Genomic DNA, 19,517 nt, shown 5'->3' on the forward strand with positions numbered 1-19,517 from the left:
TCAGATTTATTAGTTCACCAGTTCAAAAGGACAAACTCCTGACAATACTGGCGTTTTAGGTGTGAATACTGAATTCAGAATCTTTTGCACAAGGGCAGGCTGAATGAGGGGACTCTGAGTACTTGATCGGCAACAGCTCCCATGACCTGCTCTTTCTCATAAGCCATAACTTGTCCGTTGGGTCTTCTGATGCTTTAAATGGGCAAGAGAAGGATGAAAATGCTATCAGCTGCCAAAGGTTGCTTGGGATTTTTTCCTAAATTGTTAGGTGGATCTTTCTCTCTATTTTTATTGTTTTTATCCATATACATGCATTTTTTTATACCCACTGTGGGGACTTTCAAATATTGTACACATTTCACAAAATGGAGTCCATTATGAGACAACCTCTGGCAGATTGAATTGGGATATGAAGTGTTTCTAATACTTAGCAGAACCAAAGCATCTAAAGGAATGCTGTTTGTACCTGATTAGCTCTTTGCCTTTTCTGCTGACAGCATGGCAAAGAGAAAAGGCTTGAGACTGAGAATTGGAAGACGCCAGAAATCTCCATGTTCTGTGGAAAGAAGGAGACTCTGGAGCTGAAATCTCTGCCTTCATTTTCTGCAAGGGAGGATAGTAATTATTCCGCCCAGGAAAGTTTTGAAGATAATTTAGATTGTACGTGAAACATACATACTACAAGAATGTACTGTTAGGTCCAGAATTATTGTCAGAGTATTATTTATGTCACATAATAAAATTTCAACCTGTTGGAGGCTCTTCAGCCTTTGATTTCCAGCTTTCTTGAAGTGCTGATGGCTCACTGTCATCTCATTCCACCAGTGGGAAGGTTGTAGCAACTCATGAGATGTCCTCAACTCTCAGTGACATTCCCTGGCTAAGAACAAATGTGCAGTTGCCTCTAGGATGGCAGCATCCCTCAGCATTCTGGCCTTTCTTTCTTTCAGTGCCCTCACTGCAGCAGAATGCACAGTGCATTTACATCTACTAGGCCCTGTTAGATTCTGGGGAGAGGCAGGTGAAAGAAGCGGCCTCAAGTCTACCAACAGTAGGATAGATAGATCTGAGGTTACATATGATAAGCAGGAGGTGTGCATGTCCTGGCATCAGGGGTGGGATCAGGAAAAGTTTCTTAGAGAAAAGAAATCCTGAATTAACCAGACACAGAAGGGAGAGGTGAGGGATAGTGGTTGGGGGAAGTACCGCAGGCAGAGGAGACAACATGTAAAGAAGGAGAGTTTTCTTACTGTAAACATAGCAAAATTAATAATAATAACAGTTTTTGATTTTTATGGTAACATTTGAAGCGGTCAGATCCCTTGCTCCTCACGGCGAACCCAAGGAGGAAGGCACCATTATTCCCATTGTATAGTTCAGGAAATTAAAGCTTGCAAATAGTTACCCCTCAAAAGATCACGTAACCAGCAAAGAGGTAGAGCAGGATTTGAATCCAGACAGTCTTCTCTCCAAATACGCTTGTGTACTCTGCGTTTCCTCCTTTTCTGGGTACTCTCTACATTGCCTGGCTTTCTGCGCTGGATATTTTTCTCTGCCTTTCCCCCTTGTCTTCAGGCATTTTTCTAGATTCTGTGACCTTGTTCAGTCAACTCATTGCTGGTCTGTTTCTTGCCTTACCTAACAAAACAATACAATTGTTTGTACTGAGAATGTAAACCATGACACCTAGCTGCCTGGTGTGACATAGTGGGACATAAGTGACAGTGATCAGCTCTTTCACACCAGCTCTGCTCCTTTTGCTCAGTTTCCCTACAGGGCACCATCAGCTAAATTGTCCACAAAGAGCCCTTTCCCTAGAAGCCATCGGAGTTGCAAACCTTCTCCATTGCTACTTTTGCATATGGCAGTTTTTGAATGGATTCCTCTGCTTTGTCTTGCAAGACCATTACTTGTCTGTAGTTTTGTGTCTCCACTTGGCCCTGTCCCATCTTCTTTGTCCGGGGCTTCCTTCTCTTGCTTGCTCTAGAGTGTAGGATGTGATTGTCAGCAGTTTGTGATTGCAAGTTTATCTGGATATGTGTGATCGCTTGCTAATGTAAAACAGAGCACCTTTGGGTGTATTTCCATTTTTTTCCCCCTTTTAAATCACATGGTTGGGGGGGGAGTACATTTATCTCAGGTAGGCTCAAGAACATCGTAGCTTCAAGGATGTGATAAAGCCTCTTTTACTAAATGGCATGGTGCATTCTTTATTGAGTTTCAATTTGACTAAAAATGAAAACTTCTGGGTTAGGAACAAAAGGAGCCCTATAGGTGCTATAATTATGCCCTGAATCTCTTTGGCTGGTCTTCCAGGTCCTAATGGAGTCTTCTCTGGTTTTTGTTCTGTGCAGACCCAGAACAGAATGAAGCTGATGGCAGACAACTACGATGAGGACCACCACCATTACCACCACCACCACCACCACCACCACCACCGATCTCCTGGGAGGTCGCAGCATTCCAATCACAGGCCCTCTCCCGACCAGGTCAGTTTCATTGCCGCTTACCTCCAGGACCCCTTTTACCCTTTGGATATTTTAAGATAAAATAAATAATCCTCAAGAAATAATAAACAGCATAAAGTGATACGTCCTTTGAACTGAAACTAATAGCTTTGGTATTTATTTCCATCACTCAAGGAGTCTAAATGTTTTCCTTTCTCCTTCCTCTTTAAGGTTTTGTCTGTTCTTGTTTATGTTATGCATTTTCTTTCCTCCCCTCCTTTTTACTTTCATAGATATGAAGTCTATTGCTGGCTCGGTATCTAATGGTGGGTTACTTTGGAATGTCTCTTTCAGAATTTTAAGAGAAAGCACTTTGTTTCCATGAGCTTGGCAACCAGAGAAGCCTTGAGTTTGCTGAGCACTTTCCTAGAAAATTCCTTAGTGATGCAAATTAACAGTGGGGTAAAACAACATGAAGAGAAATCAGTTTTGCTTGCATTTTAGCTGGTTAAGTCAAGGGGTCTGGTTTATTTGATTTGGATCCTATCTTCTCTCTTGACTAAATGAAGCAAGTGAAAAGATGGATCAACAAAAACAAAAATCTCCTGTGGTCTTCAATGATACGTGCTTTCACCCACCAAATATAAAAACTGTTGATAGTATGTAGGATTAAAACTCCTAAAGGTGAACGTCATGGAAATTATGAAATTAAATGCAAACTAGCAGGTTAATACAGTCAATATTAGCAGTATTTCCTCCTTTATTATACTGTGAGCTTCTTGTGTGTGTGATCCTAGTATAACTTATACATTTCAGAGGGATGGGGCCATAGATAAGGAATAGAATCATCTGGATAAGTGTGAATGCCTTTGTTATATATTTCTGGGTATGTGAGGGAGGAGGGCTTACTGGAATTACCTGTGTGAAGAGAGGTTTAACCGTGGAGGAGGAGGTGCTTATTGTGCTCCTAAGATGTTTTTCAGATGGCTCTGTTTCCTATGCACCTCATGTCACTAGTATCCCAAAGAAGAAGTTAAGATGGCAAGTCTCCAAGATGTTCTACCAGGAGTACAACTCCGGGGGAGCCATTTATATAGTATGCAACACAAGAAGTGCTCCCTGGAGCTCCACAGTGAAGTAGCTCCAACCTGGAGGCCCCCAGCCCCTGATACCCAGCTTTTCCCTGCTCTGTACTGGGAAGCATTTGCCCTCAGAGACCCCAACACTGCAGGTGTTCTTCTAGGACATCTAGTTTTCTGAAGCCAGGGGCAGAAAGGCACCAATTTTGAGAGCAATTATTAGCTCTCAAAATGGTTCTTAATTTGGTGATCAGCAAAGTAGAGATAGATATAAATTTCCTGTCATTATCTTGTCTGCCTGTGGTTCTGCTTTGATTAAGCTTTATTTTTTCAAATCTCATCCCTTGCCATCACCACCTCTCCACACTCACCCATCCTAGTATACCCGGCATCTTACTATCCGAACATCTTCATTCTTGTTCTTGGTCCCTGCCTTTTGGCACACTGCCCTTTGCTCCTTGACCTTCTCACAGGAAGGGTAAATGTGAGGTTTTATTGGTGCTAGAAGGCCACCCTAGGCTTTCCCCTGGAGAGATAGGATCAGAGAGGCAGAATGAAGGATTTGGAGCCCAAATGGGAGAGGGATTTACACAAGGACCTCCTGAGATAACAAATGGGTTTGTTTAATCACAGAAACACATATGCTAATATGTCCTGCTAGAAACTGGATACCAGATCAAATTTATCTGCCTGGTAAATTATATTTCTCACAAAATCTTGTCCCTTGCTACTTTTCCAGAGATCATTATTAAACACAAAATAGAGGTCTTCCTGTTTTGGTTGACCCTCTTATGTTTGTCTACCAATGCTAGCAGTTGTCACAGGGCAGAAATCGTTGCTCAGGGGAAATGCCCTTCCCAGAAGAGTTAGCCTTGAGAAGTATCTGGCTGAGATGTGTCATCAGGACCTCTAATATACCTTTGTGATTGCTACTGTTGGGAGGATGGTGATTGTCTTCCAATTTCACATCCTTCATTCCAGTGACACTCTAAGCAATCCTCTGACATAGAGGCAGATAACCTCATCCTCTTCTACAAATGAGAAATTCAGGCCCTGGGAGGGGTGGTGGTGGACTGATCTGAGTCCTGCTTCTGGTTATTTGCTCATTCAACTAATACTTGGAGTACATATTCCATGCCAGCCACTACATTGGCCTTGGGAAAGAACATGATGGACAAAATAGACCCTGGCCTTCAGGGAGTTTGCTGTCTAACCTGAAGACAAAAATTCAAGACAAGTTTTTTCCTGGATCATGTCAATCAAAAAATGCCATTGAAAAGATGGTTATGACTTAACTAGGGGCCCATGACTTAGGAACTTACTCTACAGTAAAGTTCACCTTGAAAGTGACATACCATTGACCAGAAGGATAACTCTCTGGTTTTAAATTGGAGTCAGCAAAGCAATAAGTCTTTCTGGCTACACTCTTTCCATTAGAGAAAATAGAATTGACTAAGAAGACCTGCATGAGTAGGTTGACTCCACTGATGGAAATGGCTGGGCTGGTGACCTTTTTGACTTGGAGTGTCAGGTCTAGGACAACCATACCCTCTGCTATAATCACCAATAGCTCATAAATTGTTATAAAACTAAGTTCCAGAATGTCATAGTCATCGAAAGACTGGGAAATCTTTCCCAGGTGATTACAAACTCTATATTTAATTGTGAAAGCATATATTCTAATATGTGTGGGGTGGAGCTACTTCTCAGGAGAAAGTGATAGCCTTATGGTGACAGCATAAAGAGTCTGAAAAATGGATTGATTTGGATGGGATTTAAACTAAATGTCCATAGTGTACCTGTGTTAACTGACTTAAAGGGGAAAGGTCTCTTTCAAGGGATTCCTGATTTCCTTCCCATGAAGCTTCCAGCTCTGACTTTTCCTATGACCTGAGGGTTGACCAGCGAACCCTCTTCCGGAAGAGGGACTACAAAATGTTGCCATTGTCTCTTGAGCTTTATTAAAAGATCAGAACACATGAAAATAAAGAAATATAAGAAAACCAGTCACTTTGCTACTTTTCCAGAGAAATTCATTTTTCCTTAGTAAATTTGATTTAAGTATTGCTGGGCCCTTGCAGAGTTAGATTCTTTTTCCATTTCTTCCCTGTCCCTTTCTCCTTCACTATGAGTTTGCTTTCTCCTCAGGAGAAACTGAATCTAAGGGTTATAAGTCTAGACGAGCATTTCCCAAAGTAACTTTTGGAACATTAGTCCCAGGAGGAAAGTCTTAAAACAAAGATTCAGTGAATAAAGAATTTGGGGGAAATGCTGCATATTGTAAGTCAATCTTAGAGAGTCTTGGTGCAATTAGCAGATCAAAGGATCTAAAAAAGTCATATAAGAAAGAAAGCTCTCCAATTTTACTTAATCCAGCATTTCCCAGACTTATTTGATCATAGAATATTTTTTTTCTTTTCTTTTCTAGAAACATCTGTGCTCTGAGAAATACTGTTCTCAGAGTATCAGGTGGAGAAAGAGACTACCTGGTTTAAAACATAGCTAATCCAGTTTCCAGCAGTGTTTTTCATCAGAAGGTGGAATGTTGAGGCAATTTCTGCTACGCTCTGCATAGCAGAAAATGAGATTGCCTCTTTCATTCATTTCTTGGGATACCATTTTGAAGGCTATAATGTCTGAGAATGAGTCATCCCACCAAAAACCCAGTGGATCTGAACTAAGGAAACCATTAAGAGAGTGAGGACACAGGAAAGTAAGGATAATTGTAAATACATAGACCCTCAGAAGTTGAAAATGAGTGTGATGAGGGGAAGGGACAATCTGGAGAACACATAAGAGAAGTCAGTGGGATGTGGCAGTCCAACAGTCTAGACTCTTACCTGAGAAAGGAGCAGATGTGATACTTGGAGGCCTATGACCCCATTATGGCCATAGCCATTCCAATGTCCAAGTAGATCATTCAGACAAATCCTTGTAATAATACTTTTGGAAATTTTTCAAACCAGGAGGTGGGCACAGATATTTCCAGGGGGAGACAACAAACAATTCCCATGACACAAGCTACTGATAAGCTGCTTTGAGGAATAACAAAGACCAGAGAATAAATGGAACATGCTGGAACCACACTCGTGATTTTATTTTCAGTTAAGTGACCAAGATTGATTTTAGAAAAGCTAAGTGGAAACTCAACTTCTCCTAAATGCCCTCTGTACTTGTCACCGACGTCTGTTATTTTGTCAAGGGAGCATCTTTCTTTGTCATATCAATTATGCCAAATCTTTTCATTATTTTCCAGGCATCAAATGATTTTTATAGTCCCTAGAAAAATTGCACTTTATTAATCTCCTAATGGCTTCCAGGTATGAAGAAAAGCATACCATCAGAGTGAACTCCACACTCCAGCCAACTCAAAATGCCAGGCCTTGTTCGGGCTGCCCTTGGGCGTCCAAGACTGACACTCCTGCACCTGGGTCTTAGGGTGCGTTTTGGGTTTTTAAGGACCTAGATCTCACTGCTTTTTTGTGCAAAATGTGCTTCCATTTGTTAAAGCATCTGCCACTCTGATTCTAATTTGTAGGGTCCTAACTGGCAAAATCCTAAACATTTTTGTCTGGAAACCTCATATCATGGGCACCTTCCAAGCCCAGAACTTGCGTCTCTTCTCTCTCCCTTGTTTTTGAATGCAAGTGCTCACTCACAGCATTGAGAAGCTCAAAGACTTTTAACCCCTTGGAAGACTTTCAGATCCTGTTTAAAATTTAAATTTCATACTCCTCTTATAGAAATCCTATTTCTACAGGAGGGCTACAGAGTCCAGGAGCATGGAAGCTTAGTACTTACTAAATTATTATGGGAATAGCTGGCTGAATTTTATACTCCTTGTATTCATACTCTGTTACATACTGTAAGGCACATTCACACCCGTCTGGCTCATAGTAGGCACTCAATAAATGTCCGTTGAAGAAGCTGTTCCCTAAGTACCTTTGGGGAACAGTTTGGACAGATGGAAGGATCCCCATTGTACATGTAAAGAAACTGAATCTCAGAGATGTTGTTAATCATTCAGAATCACACACCTGAAAATCGACAGACCCAAGATGAGGTCCTGCATCTCCGAATGCTATACAGCGTCAGCAAACCTCTTAGGATGTCAGGATGGATGTATTTACACAACCACATGTATTAAATATGGTTGCCTGGCTATAATATCAACTTTTTCTAGAATGCACATGTACTGTCCCCTTTCCCATTGAATTATAGTAAGTTTTATCCTATTTTGATGTATTTTCCAAAGTTGAAAAAAAATGTCATCTCCTCAGTTCTCTTTCCATTTCCCCCAACTCTCATTGTCTTTATTTACATTCTTCTGTTATGTGACTTTATCCTTTCATTTCCTCCCATTTCACCTGTTACTCTTTATTCTTTGATAAATCCTTTATTATATTTCTCACATTTAACTAACTAAATTTATTTATTTATTTATTTATTTATTTAACTAATGAAGTACTGTATGGTGTTCCCCTTTACTCTTTATTCTTGCTAAACCTGTGCCAGTGAAAATGCAGCTTTCTGCAGTTTCCCTGCTGCCATGGGATTACCAGAGTGAGAGCATGGCACAGAGGGGGAGGGGAAGTGCTCCAGGTTACAGAGGGCCCTTAGTAGTGGACTCCCAAGGCCCACAGCCCCTTTCTTACTCACAAAGGAGTCTGTACATACAGGTCCTAGGACAAGCCAGGCTCCCAGATCAAAGCAGAGGATGCCTCTCTGGGCCAGGGGCTGCTATCAGATCTGCCAGGGCTTGGGGCATACTTTAAGGTAGTGACCTGACTGTGGCAGAAGCTGGATTTTCCATTTTGCATCCTTAACTTTAGGGTGACTGCTCTGTTAATCTGTTCCCAGAAACTTGGTTGCCTTAGTCCTAAATATTGCTTACTCCACTTGGCCATTTCCAGAATTGGCCTGCAGATGTAAATAGTGAACTTTGGTTCTTTCTCTATTGCTCCTGGTTGCTGGGTGGTCTTGGCACATGTTGGCTCTCCACTAAGACTGGTTTTTGTATGACTAGACATATTTAGAACACTAAATGGCCACTTTGACTTTCTGCTGAAAATTCCCATTGAATTTTACTTGAGACACATGTCATTTTCCCATAAACCATCAAATGACTTGGTCACTAATGAACCTAGATGTGGCCTTCTTTTCAAGCTGTGTATAGGGGGTAGATACACAGATTGTGTTTTAGGACATTGTGAAATGATCTCAGTGATCCCACTTAGGTTGACTGCCACCTATGCTCTGCTTCACAGAGGCTGCAACCCTTGCTACCTTAGTTTTGAGATTTCTGGTCTCCAAACATCTCCCCTCTTCCCTCTTCTTACAGACGAAAAGACCCTAAGATAGCTCAAGATAAAAATGGGGTTCTTACCTCTTTCCCCTTCACCTCTGTCCATGCTACATACACCTGAGCCTTAGGTACCTGCTCTCAGATAGAATTAGTGAGTGTCCTGCAGAGCCTTTCCATAGGAGGGGAATGTCTATCTACCCCTACAGTCAGGTCCTCATTGAGGTGGTAGCTAGAGGCTGATGACAACGTTTCTAAACCGCAGCTGTTTCTTCGTCCCAGATCTGTGGGGTCAAAGTCCCCTGCTCTTCCCACTCCACCTCCTCCTTCTTCCAGAGGCCTGCATTTCACATTTGGTCAGCAAGGAGTTCGTAGAGTCTCACTGTCCACTAGGGGAACGAAGCTGTCACAGCAACCCCTCCCTAGGCCCTGTTACTTCTCAAAAAGCCAACTCAAGGCCCTTGGATTCCCCACTTGCCCACAGCCCCTCTCTGTGAAATGGTAGACGGGGTCTGTGATTGATGCCCTGCTTGCCTTGTACTTTCACCAGCAGATTAGCCAAAGTGCAGCCCTTTGAATTCTAACAAACAGACAAGGGGTTTAACTTGCTCCATTGGCCTCTGAAGATGGATTCTGTATATAGAGTTGTTATTCCTAGCTTTTGCTTAGGGAGGAAAAAAAAAGAATTTATTTTATGTTTTGAGGTTAAATGAATGTGGGATAAATGTATACATAGTGTCCTGTGTGTATATATGTATGTATCGCTATATGTCAGACGAACTGAGGACTTTTCCACATATGGAAGAATTTCGCAAGATCATGTTTAACTGGAAATTTCTCTCCTTAACTTCCCCTGAGTACATGTTTGAATATATATTATATATACATATATATGTGTGTGTGTGTAAATACATTAAATATGTTTTCATGTTTCCTACATAGAAGAAAAATTAACTACCATGTATCAGAGCTTACTAAAGTGCAGTTACAGAACAAGAGAGAAAAGCACAAATTTTGAGTCCCCTATGACAGTAACCTAATAAGAAAAGTTACACGTCTTCAGTTTTTAATATCAGTTTCCCACCCACGCTAGTATGTCTGAAGCTGGCCTGATTAAGAAGCAATTAGGTTTTTTACACTGCAAGCCTAATTTCCTGGCCCACTTCTTAGATGAGGCCTTGGGTTTTGGTTTCATGTAGGGATGAAGGCTTCAACTTCAAAACCCATGAAGAAGGCTTCTGTTGGGCTGAAGTTGATTGGATGTGAGAAGGGTTCAGAGATTTCAGCTGTCCCCACTGTTAGGCTGGTCTTCTCACAGTTGGAGCCAAAGATATCCTGCGATGCATTTTGAATTAAATTTTGTGAGCCATTTGTCTCTTTCTTTTTTTGAAAAAAGATAATTATAAATTAAAATTGAGATATAACGCATGTAACATTTTATTAGTTTTAGGCATATAATATAATTATTTTATACATGTACATATTGCAAAATGATTAGCAGGATATTTTTAGTTAACATCCACTACCACACAGTTACAAGTTCTTTTCTTGGGATTCCTTGCCTCTTCGCCAATACTCCTTTTGTCACAAGTGAATTGGAAGACGTTGTGTTTAAAACCCAACAGATTTTAAAAAGTAGATGAAATAGAAAGATAGCTCAGATGTCACTTTTTTCTCTATCCTCAAAGACTATTAAAAATCCCTGAAGCTACTAAAACCGGAGGAATGTGCAGTTTCTCACTGTTGGGAAATAAAGGGGGCAGTTTATTTGTTTGCTTGTTTTTAGGAGCAACAGCTCAGGAATGACCCTGCCAGGGCTCTCTGTGTGGCCACAGGTAAAGAAGGACATGAGAACAAATGTCTGAACTGTTGCTCAGGGAGTGTTTAACTCTCCTTCCCCTACCAGCAGTTTTGAGCTCACCCAACCATCACAAGCCACAGGGGGAGAGCAAGGGAGGCGGGGTGACAGCCACTGGGAAGCTGGCTTTGCAGATGATCGGGTTGTTACCAAAGCTCTTTAATCTGGGTGTGATGTTAATTCCTGACATGTAAGCACATGAGGGCACGTCTGATAAACCCTGCCAGGTAGGGTCTTCATGCATGGGAAAAAGGAGAGGTGCTTAATGCAGCAGGATCCTCCTGGTAGAAAAGGATTTCTGCCTTACAGAGGCTTTGAGCCTGTTGAAGATTTCAGTCTTACTCTATTTTGGGTCAAGTTTTGGTCTCCTGGTTTACTGATTCCTCTTACTTTTAAACCTTGTTTGCAGTATTAGGGTTTCATTAAAAGATTTGTTGCCATATCTTTTGAGTCAACACAGCCTGCACTCCCCAGCTTGCAGGTGTAACTCATCTTGGCAACACTGGAGGGTTGATTCCTTTTCAACGTTCTGCTTTAATCCAGTCACATTTGTCGAAGAGCTAGCACTTCGGCTTCCCCATGGAAAGGGGGTGGCCAACCTTGAAATGTCTGAAAGCAGAGAGATCCATTTTCTGCTGCTAAACACCATTGCTCCTCTTTTTCTTCTTGAACTGATGTCATAAGGATCACGTTTGACTTGTGCACACCAGGCAGTTGCAATACCCTGAAGATAACGGGAGCAGCCCAGGAAAGAGAACAGGAAACATCTTTTAAACACACACAATGATTCTGAAAACTACCTTATGTACACAGTAATGGCTCTTTAAAAATTGGTTCAGCATCTCTATATGAATGATCTGAATAACCTCTAGCTGGGAACAGCCCAGAGATGCCAAAATGCCTAAGGATGAAATTTTATACACCTATTGGGTCCTTTTTACCCTTTCTGTCTTTGGCCTTAGTGCAATGTCAAATAATTTGTTACAATAGTAGCAAACCATCAGATGCTACCAACGGGTGGTATGCCTAGTTTATGTTTGCAACAACTACGCAGTGGTTTAATTTACATTCTCTAATTTAATTCAGTCAGCACCCTATGAAGTATCAGGGTCAGGATATGATCCCGTTTTCTTTTTTTTTTTTTTGAGGCAGCTGAGGAAATGATGAGTCAAAATGCTAGGGGATTTGTTTGCCCACTAGCCAGAAAATGGCAGAACCAGAGTCATGTTAAAAACACAGTTTTCACTGTATTTAACAAAGCCAAGTGTTAATGACTGATGGATGAGGGAGCAAATATAAAGCCTGTCTCCACCCTCACCCCTTTTTTATGACTATCTGGCAATGGCTCAGCTTTTAACAGATGTTGACTTTGGGCTCTGAAACAATATTGTTGGCCAACCTAGAGCCTTCCAGCATTTCCACCTACAGCTGGGTACCTTGCCTCTTTCAGCTGAGAGATCTGGTGCCATGCACCAAAGACTGGTTTGTCAGAATTACTTTTGCTTGAAGGAAACAGAAAACTACTTTCTTCAAGTTGCCCCACAATGAAGGCCCCCAAACAAAATCAAGAAAGTGCCTGAAGATACTTCATTAGATGTGAAGGAGAACCCCCCTACCTCCCGGCCACACACACCTCTGTAATATTCTCAATGGTTTGGAAAAAGGCCTCAGATGATTGCCCTGCCTCAGGCCCTGTGAGATGATCTTGCTGAGAAGAAACCAACACAGACTGCACGGGCTTCTAGTCTCTACCTCCTTCTTGAGAAACACCCCAGTGTTGTTGTTTTTTTTTGTTGTTGTTGTTTAAATATGTACATCTCCTGTCGAATTCCCCCTCAGCCAATGACATTCAGCTTTTTGCCAGCCGGGGTTAGAAGAATAAACCAGGGAAGTAGCTAATGCAGTGCAAAGGGGGAAGAAGCCATCATTGGGAGAAATGAGTAAACACAATCTTGGCAACCCTAAGGAACTCTGGACTCCAGGCAGCCTTCTGTCTCAGAGGAGTTGAGTCATTCAGAAAAGCAAGAACTGATCCTGTATACTTACTCATTTGGAAATAATTTGTTAAATTCCCACATCTGAGGCATTGTGAGGCAGTGTGAAGTGAGTAAAGGCTCTGCCTTTTCCCTCAGGGACCCTGAAATTCGCTGGGGTGCTGCTGATGTATGCCCACATAAAGGACAGGTACTGTTTGCATATGAGGTTCTCTTTCTTCCAAGAGCCAGAGAGACCCAGCCTAAGCTGTGCCACCCAACTCCAACAATGACCTTCAACAGCTCGGAAAGAGGGCCATGCAAAGTCCAAAGTACTTCAGAGATGAGAAAAGCAGAACCAACAAATGCCTTCAGGGTCAACATGAGCTCTTTCTTCTGTGGCTTCAGAGTTCACATGTCAGAAAGGTATACCTTTGTGGTCAGGTAGACTGGAATTTGACCCTGGCTCCACAGCTCCTGGCCAGGTGTCCTTCAGTGAGCTACCTGATCTTTTTTCCTGAGACTTCCCTTTTATATCTGCACAAAGAGCCTCCCAACTCCTGTGTCATGGAGCAGTGGTGAGACCCAGTGAAGAAACACAGAAAGCTGTCATACTCTCTAACCCTGCACAGGTGCTAATACCTGCTGGATCATTTCTAGCCTAGGTCAGAAATAAACTAACATTTATATTTCAACAGAGTACAAAGGAAGTATCTTAACTTTCTTCTTCTTTGGGGGGAACTTGTCTGCAGATGGGCCACACAGGCTGTAACAATACAGATCATGCAAGAGTTCACAGGCATTCCTGCCCTCATCACCTGAACAGAAACATCCATCCATGGACTAAGCATTACAGGAGGCAGGGGAGGTGAAAAGCAGGGGTGGAAGGTCTCCAGAGGGAAGATTTGGACTTGATCCTGAGAGTAAATTTACTAGTGCCCTGACAAAGCTAGGTGCCCCTGTTTTCCAGATTCATACCCATTTTTTTTTTCCTTTGCACGTGTGTTTGTCTTCCTCGACGCTGGCCAAACCTGCAGTTGGAAATGCCAAGAGGAGCGGCTTTGGTTGAACCCAGACACAGGGCACATCATAAATCCCATACCGCCCGCTTCCAGGATTGTGCAGCCAAAGTTAGGAGTCCTGGAGCTTGATGTTTCCAGAAAGTGTCAGAGCAGGCATGGGCTGAAGTGGGGGTAGGGAGAAGTCTGGTGACTGTTTATTCCAGACGCTGTAATAACCAGGACAATCTCTTTGCATCCCTTCCCCCAAGGAAGCCAGGGTGAACTTTCTGGCAGAGACGGCTAGCTGAATTCTCACAGTGGCGGTGGGCTGATTTGAAGGTGATGCTTCCATCATTTCACTCTCATTTTCAGCTAGGACAGGTGTGATGATAAGGTCCCCATTAGGAATCTGGCCTTCCAATTTCAAGAAAAAACTCTGGCTGTGAACTCAAAGAGAAATGCAAGTGTTTTGGAGGTGGCGGGGCAGGGTGGGGTGGGGGGACAGCCAGTGATGAGCTGGGGCTAGCCAGCTGACTACAGATAATACTTGAAAATAGAGACCAATTAAAAGTCTGCACTGGGCTTTTTATCATGCCATATTATATTCCTTCCCAGAGCTTATATGTCATATTCCTTCTGAGACCTTCTTTGCTGGGGCTAACAAATACCCCCCTCCCCACAATAGGAAGTCACCTGTCTTGTCAGTGATGCCTCATCCCTTTGCCCTTAGATCTTGTCATCAGCACAGCCCTGTGAGTGGTCCATCCAGTGAGGAATTCTGTTTTATCTTAGTATTTGGAGAATCCAGCATCTGGGACTACAGGATTTCCATCAAGGCCTCATATAATCTCTGGAGCTATAGATTCATCCTGAGGTTATTTGATAACTAAGCCTCCCTGCTCCTCAAAATTTGCTGTGTTTTGTGGTCACTGGGCTCTGGGCTTCAGCCCACCTTGGATGTTCCCATCCCCAGATGCTGTGGAAGAAAACACGCAGATGCCTGATGGACTAGAGGCTTTCTTCCTCCATATTTGGGCAACTCCTGGCATAGCAGTCACTCAAGAGGGACACACAAGGGAGGTAACACCAGACAATATCCAGAAAAGCCGCTGCAAAGTAGATTTAGAAACAGAAAAACAAGGAAATAGACTCTCCCAGACCTGATAGATGCATTTTGAAAGTCCCAAGAATTTTTAAATAACTTGGCATGAGGCTAAGGATCAAGTGACATTTATCTGTTTTGTATTTTTTGGCCCCCAAATTTACATTTCTGTGCAGTAAGATTGCTGAGCAAATTAATATTTGCATACAAAGATGTAAGCAATGCAGGAGTCAGACAGCTGTGAACGTTTGGAAATACTTGGAGCTCCCCCTCTGATTAGCTCCTGCATTTTTGTTTTTTATTCCCTAAGCGGACACTCACTTTGACCCAGATCACTTGGTGATTAGGGTCAATTCATGTTTAAGCTTTGAAGATTAGAGAGACCAGAAATGGCCACCACCTCTCTTTCTATTTTCTGTTAAAAACTTTCAACTTTAGAAACAAAAAACTTGAAAAAAAATGCATAATATTCCGAGTTCACTAAAGGAATTTATCCACATTTCTGCCATGTTAAATGTTAGCAAAGTTTATATTGGACTGTCATATTTCTTTACTTTATTCACCAGCATACAAGACATCGATCTCAACATCTGGTTTTTAATAACCCTGGACATCTGGGAGCTCCTTTTTATTCCTATGGTGGACGAGGCACAGTAGTGATATTGGCAGTGTATATTTTCAACCTACAACTCCTGTCTGTTTCAATCATAATTAATTACCACTTTTTAATATATTTAATTTGCTAAAAGTCATTTGCATTAGACCACATTTCACTGTTAAGAAAATAGTAGTAGATTTTGGTGGCAGTGGCTTTCCTTTCTTCCTTTCTTCTTCAAAATTTAAAACCCTCTGTGAGTGGATTTGAAACAAACTAAATGTATACATGTTGTTGGGTTTTAGATGCAAAATGAAATAGAGTGCTCTGCATGGAAAGTGATTTTACAGCCATTTAGAAAAGCGGTCAGCAGGAGCTGTGGGCTGCATTTTAGGGAGAACCTCCTATTTTGTTTTGTGACTTTGGCAAATCATAGCTTCTCTCTGCACCTGGAGTTTTCCTATGGCAGTGACTTTGGGGGTCAAAAACCTTATAATGAAAGCTAGGGCTTCCATCCAGAGAAATATACTACACACATACCCACAACATTCTGCTTTGAATTTCAAGGGATGGCAAGACCTCTGGAAACCCATTTGTGAATGCCCCAGGGTCCCAGGCAGTAAATTTTCCTTCTTCATTAGCATAAAAAGGGACATTAACTTTGCTTTTCTCCAGGAACTGAGAGGAAGTTTAATGAATATAAAAATACATATTTCTCAAGTTATGTAGGGAAAAGAGAAGTTTATTGCCAGGAGCAAGTGCTAGATTCTATAGTGGTTAATAGACACAGATAAGTTATATATGAAAAGACCCAGCTAAAATGATCAATTGTACTTTATTTTTTTGCTAGAATATTCCTGTCTAAACTGTTGATGCATATTCACACTGAGTTGTCCAGTTTGTACTCTGTGCAAATCCCTTGGTAGACTCAAATCAGTTGACAATTGTTAACCCTTCGTGGCCCATAGATTCCCTCTTGGCCTTCTGGTAAACTCTGGCTCTCTTCTCAGAATAACATTCTCAAGTGAGCAAAATAAAATATACAGAAATAAAAAGAAGCATATTACATGAAAATTCACTTCAAAAACCACAGATCTGAATGCTTGACTAGATGAAAATTACCATAGCCTATTGGCAAGGTTCAATTGAACTGTATGAAATTGCTGTTTTTCTAGATCAAACATGGTGAAATACTGGCATTTTTATATGATTCAAACAAATATTACAACAATTTATGCAATAAGAATCCAAACGGTGAGAAAATGATCCACGTTATTTTGTTTCCTGTTCCTGGTTTTCAAAACAAAGAAGCAAATCATGGCAAAACCCAGTTCATTGGGGATTTATTAGAAGACACAGCTCCCAAATTATGCTTGAGATCAGGATATGAACCACTCAATCTTCTACACTTTGTTTCAATCCTTGCAGTAAAAAGTGAGAATTCTTATTCAGAACAGTACCTTGGGATGGGAGATTTACTTCTGCCTTCAAAGATTCAATTGCTCTGCTTATTGGCCCTTCACTAAGTGAGGAAAGTGGCCAGAGCCATTCTGGAAACATTTTCAACAACAAGAATTCAGACCAAATAAGTTTCAGTTTATCCATAGTTGAGCACAATTCTAAGTTAAACAGAAACTCTCTTTCTACAAGCATTCTACTGAATCGAAAGTTTACTTTCTTCTCTTTGAAACTTATTTGATTGCAATCATTCCATGCAAATGTATAATCATTCCATGGCGCGCACATCCTTTTTATGCTGAGAGCAAAATAGAACCTGACAAATCCAGAAGATCACAGCATGTTTGAGCCTTTGTGAAATAACCAATGTGAATTATTGCATGCTACAGAACTTTGTTTCACCCAAGTAAATGGAGTTTTTTTTTTTTAATTCTTCTTCAGCCTTTATTGATACTCTAAGCTTAAGAGAAATTAAGGGTATTTGATTACTATAATTACTTCTCTGCTTACTTAAAAGGTTTAATCTATCCTAGGCATATGCAATTCAGACTGCATGCTTTCCAAAAATATAATCATCTGCTAATGTAGACTAATTTTAATCTTCTAATCCAGTCTCGACACAGAGTCAGAGCTGGGCGTGTGGGATGTTTTGTGTGGGGGTTCCCATAGATGCCAAATACAGTTATGGATTTGACAAGTCAGTGATGTGGAACTTAAGTTACTATAGATTTTTTTTTTTTTCCCTCACTCTTTAAGATTAAAAAACTAAGTGAAGATCAGTGTGCCTTTCCAGTGCATCACGGTGTAACTAACCTTCTCTTCTTTCATTCCGGTGCTCCCCTCCTCTCCTCTCCGTGCACCTCCCTACCCGGGCCGGCCACAGGATGACGAGGAGGGCATATGGGCATAGCCGGGCCTGTAAACCAAAGTTCCAGTTTTGTTTTGAGGGGTGAGAAACCATCTTTTATATCATTTTTCTTTTAAAAATTGCATTCTCGTATTGTATTGTATGTGTGCTCAATTGTGTTCACTGGTGTTTGTGACTGTGCCCTGTGTCTGCTTCTGTGTTCTGTGACCATCCCCCAAGAGTCCCCACCTTCCTACTCCCCCTCCCCGCAACCACATTATTGCTCTGCCGTGTTGGGGCTGGGTTGAGCACGATTCAGATGTTTCTGTGTTATTTAAGATGTAAACTGTGCCTTTGTTAGGATTTATATACACTTTTTAAAGGCATGATTGTGGACTCAGAAATTGTCACAATTCTCCAGTAGCGGTTTTTAGCCAAGAGCTTGCTTTTACCAGATATGCCAGTGTGGTGTGACTCTCATTGTCCTTCTGGTTGTGTCCAATGTTTGGTAAGGAATAAGGAAAATAAACTGTGTATCTTCGTGGAGCTGAAACTATCATCTCTAAGAAGCCCATTTAATGGATTGTACTATCTCTTCTATGGCAAAGTTTTGAAGAAAACACAAGGACCAAGGCATAGTAATGGTGAATGGGTAACTATTTCTTTATATGCATTAGAATAGAAATATCAGTATTGGCAGATTAGTGGCCTTCTATCTGTTGGCTTTTTTTTTTTTTTAAAGTTGGGTTTCTGTGGAGGTTTGCACTATAAATTTCATGCATTGTGTATTTTTCAGAGGGTTTTGCTCTTTTGAAGGCTGATATTTTACCCATTAAGAACCCACTCTTTATTTCTGTGTTATCTGCATTATGATTGAATAGTGGCTCATGTAATTACCACAAGGTTATAAATGGGACACTGAGCCCTGGAGACTTGCTGCTGCAAATCACACCTCCCCAGGTTGTTTAACAAGTCATAAACTCCCTAGAGTTGACTGTACCTTTGGTTCCATAGAATATGCTGTTGAACTGATGACACTGTATATGCCATTTTGTTCAGAACAAGGAATGTGGTCGATTGTGTGCTATGGTCATTTTTTATGGTCAAGAAGTACTTGTTGTGCATTTCTTTTTCTGGAACAAATATGAAATGTCACAAGTCTGTGATTAGAGTGGCAATTTCGTGGGATAACTTGGCAGGTGTGCTGTTCCCCAAGCCTTGCATTCATATTTCATGATAGTGGTGCTTCAGGCGAATTTTAAAACAATAACCAGTGGGTTTTGCCCACAAGTGATAGTTTCATTGGTGCATTTCACTGCTGAGTTAAACCTTTGCAGGTGCCACCAATGGCTTTCTCTGGTCCTATGGAGAATACACAGGGGTTGATTTTCAGACACATCTTTCTCCACAGTAAAGATGTAACACCTCCTAGATCCCTTTGCTGTGAGTAGAACCTGCTTCCCAGTCACATGAGACCTTCTGTTTCCTCTCTTCTCCCTTTCCTGGGTAAAGAGGAAGACAACTCTGGAACCAACTCTTCCAAAAGCAAAGTGGTTCCAGAGGGAAGCTTGTCAGTGTGAAGAGGCGGGGAAACCAGAAAAATCCCTAAGATCCAATCTGGGAGACTCTCTTCCTATGTAGAAAAAGCTTTAAGGGATACATCACCTTTATTCATGCAGAAAGGCTAATAATACACAGGTCACTTGATCTACAGTAGCATTAGATAAGAAATGGAGGTTTTATAATGTTAAAAAGTAAGTATGTGAAACATGCCTACAGCATGCAGAGACGGGGAGGCAGAGGAAGTCTCTAAGAGTCTGGGGGTTACCTTGAGAAAAGCAGGTCCTACTTGGGT

General features: G+C 41.4%; 1 protein-coding gene across 10 annotated transcripts in view; it reads left to right on the forward strand.

Moving 5' to 3' along the window:
* The window catches only part of ERC2 (ELKS/RAB6-interacting/CAST family member 2), a 916,980-nt gene that overhangs the window by 732,857 nt on the left and 164,606 nt on the right, over window positions 1-19,517 (forward strand). For 7 of the 10 annotated variants that reach the window (XM_044253352.1, XM_044253355.1, XM_044253356.1 and 4 more), the window contains one exon: window positions 2,355-2,489. In XM_044253352.1, coding sequence (XP_044109287.1) covers window positions 2,355-2,489 — 135 coding nt within the window. Of the gene's footprint in view, window positions 1-2,354; window positions 2,490-17,698; window positions 17,765-19,517 lie in introns of all 10 variants that reach the window. The other 3 variants (XR_006385123.1, XR_006385122.1, XM_044253358.1) reach the window with 1 other exon arrangement.

This window comes from Neovison vison, chromosome 6 (genome assembly GCF_020171115.1).
Source record: "Neovison vison isolate M4711 chromosome 6, ASM_NN_V1, whole genome shotgun sequence".
Lineage (NCBI taxonomy): Eukaryota > Metazoa > Chordata > Mammalia > Carnivora > Mustelidae > Neogale > Neogale vison.